The sequence below is a fragment of the Rosa chinensis genome, chromosome 5, assembly GCF_002994745.2.
Source record: "Rosa chinensis cultivar Old Blush chromosome 5, RchiOBHm-V2, whole genome shotgun sequence".
Lineage (NCBI taxonomy): Eukaryota > Viridiplantae > Streptophyta > Magnoliopsida > Rosales > Rosaceae > Rosa > Rosa chinensis.
The window spans coordinates 74,522,013-74,523,985 of record NC_037092.1 but is presented as its reverse complement, the minus strand read 5'-3'; the positions used below and the strand labels follow the sequence as shown (position 1 = coordinate 74,523,985).

General features: G+C 39.4%; 1 protein-coding gene across 1 annotated transcript; it reads right to left on the bottom strand.

Moving 5' to 3' along the window:
- Nucleotides 1–603: 603 nt before the first annotated feature.
- Nucleotides 604–1,725, bottom strand: LOC112202122. Its single transcript, XM_024343040.2, has 2 exons — nt 1,090–1,725; nt 604–949 (listed from the first exon to the last, which is right to left on the bottom strand). The coding sequence occupies exons 1-2, from the start codon at nt 1,542–1,544 to the stop codon at nt 778–780; spliced, it is 627 nt and encodes a 208-aa protein (XP_024198808.1). The 5' UTR covers nt 1,545–1,725; the 3' UTR covers nt 604–777.
- Nucleotides 1,726–1,973: the final 248 nt, after the last annotated feature.

The window sequence follows — 1,973 nt, the reverse complement described above, 5'->3', positions numbered from 1 at the left end:
CAGTCCTTGCCATGCATGCTAGCTTGGGCTTTCAAAAGCAGAGTTACGGGATCGCTCCTCTTCCCTGCGACCTACGTTCCGGATCGATCGATCCCGATCGTGGTGCGTTGGCGAACTGGATCATTGTGTTTGGTGATCTGATATTGAAGCTATGTTTACCCAAGATATCTTCTGGTGTTATTGAAGAACATTGATGTCTTCCTTGTGATTAGATTGCGTTCGTCCTCAATTGAATCAACGCAGAAGTTTGATGACTCCCAAATCAGTCTTCTGACTTTCTCATGTCTCTTTTTGTATTTTACTTTTTAATTCAAATTTAAAAGCACCATTATCTTCCTCTCTTTCATATATTGGTCATTAAATTCTTTCTAATTATTGTTATTTGTCATACAGAAATTCATTTAATTTGTTCTTTCAGTAAAAAACTTTCTTTAATTGGTCAATGACTTGATAATTTACTAAATGCAATTTAAGAATGTGATTATAAAAGTAAAGTGAATTAAGCAACCTACCCCGACCGTACCGGGTACCGAAGTAACTAGCATACCGCGTACTCGCACCACTATGACCCGCGATTCAGGTAACACTGTTCAAAAGCCCAGCTAGGGTTTTCAAAAATGTCCCTTTTTATTATTATATATTGTTTTTTTCATCAAAATTTGTGATGCATTTCATATCATAACTCAGTACTCCATAGCTATGAGAAATTAAAGAAGAAAACAAGAACGAGTAAAGAGCATATTACATCACTTGAGATCTGGTGCAGGTGGTTGTAAACTATGCAAGAAGCCAGAAATTTTTGTGGGTTTTTGAGTTGAGAACGTAGCCTCCAGCTTGGCTCTTCTTCTGTACTCCAACACAAGTGCACTTGCAGTTCTCAATCAAATACTCTGCTGTGTTTATCCCTTTCGATGACCCTGTCGATCGCCCTCCAGGCCATGTATATGCTCTGCACATTCATCATATTCAAAATCGAAAGTCAGGCGACAACACAACAAGTCGAAGAGGCATATATACTTGCATTCTAGTATATGTGATTGTGAATGAAATGAAACTAGAATGTCTAAGAGAAACTCGAAAAGTACTCACCCTAAATGTCCCTTGGGAAAAAGACTTCGCCGTTGCCCTATAACAATGATGTCAACCCCAAGAACTTCGCTATGATGTAAAATAGTGTTTGCTCTGTCTCTGCCAGCTTCCAATGTCACCCTCTCTATACGCACATTTAGTTTTGGTTTTGCCCGATTGCATTCATTCTTCATTTCTTCAAGAAAATCCTTTACCGGCTCCCCTGAGTTTGCAATTCCATTTCCTTTCCCGTGATCAAACGACATGGCTTGCGCGGCGACGGTAGCTAGATTAGGCGGGATTTTGAGCAATGTATTGAGATTGAATCCGTGTATCCAATTACTTGGGTTCTCGACATGAAGGAGGATCAATTCGTCGTGTTCGAGCACTGAATGAGAAAGTGCGTATTGGAGCGCACCCGATGAATCTCGGGTCGGATCTGCCACCACCAATACTTTTTTTGCCGGCGCTTGCATGTCTCCTATACGTATGGTTATTGTCCGGCTGTTTACACCACCATTAACCGGAACTTTTCCCCGGCGGGGGTGAAAACACCACAACTACCCAATGTTGTCACAAATTTTTTCAAATAAGGGGGCCTGCAATGGAGGGTAGAGAAGTGACATGTGATAAAGAGAACTAATTGACAAAACTGATTAGTGATTCATAAGTTTTCTTTCTGGCCAGTGATTAAGAAATTAGCTAGTGTTTTATGCTATTATTAAGGTAAGATGTTGGAATCATCCTTGAGAACCGGTCAATTGCCTGCAAAAATCTTTGAAGGATACAGCTAATTTAATTCTAGATGTGTCATAATTATACATATGTATGTTTTATTGGAGGATTTTTCCTAAAAAAATGCATCGGCATATAAGTATTCTTCTATTTTATTTTATGGGAGATAT

Coding starts and splice junctions, on each gene's coding strand:
- LOC112202122 (XM_024343040.2), bottom strand. CDS start 1,544: ATGCAAGCGCCGGCAAAAAAAGTATTGGTGGTGGCAGATCCGACCCGA. Junction 950..1,089: donor TTTCCCAAGGGACATTTAGG/GTGAGTACTTTT, acceptor ATGAATGTGCAG/AGCATATACATGGCCTGGAG.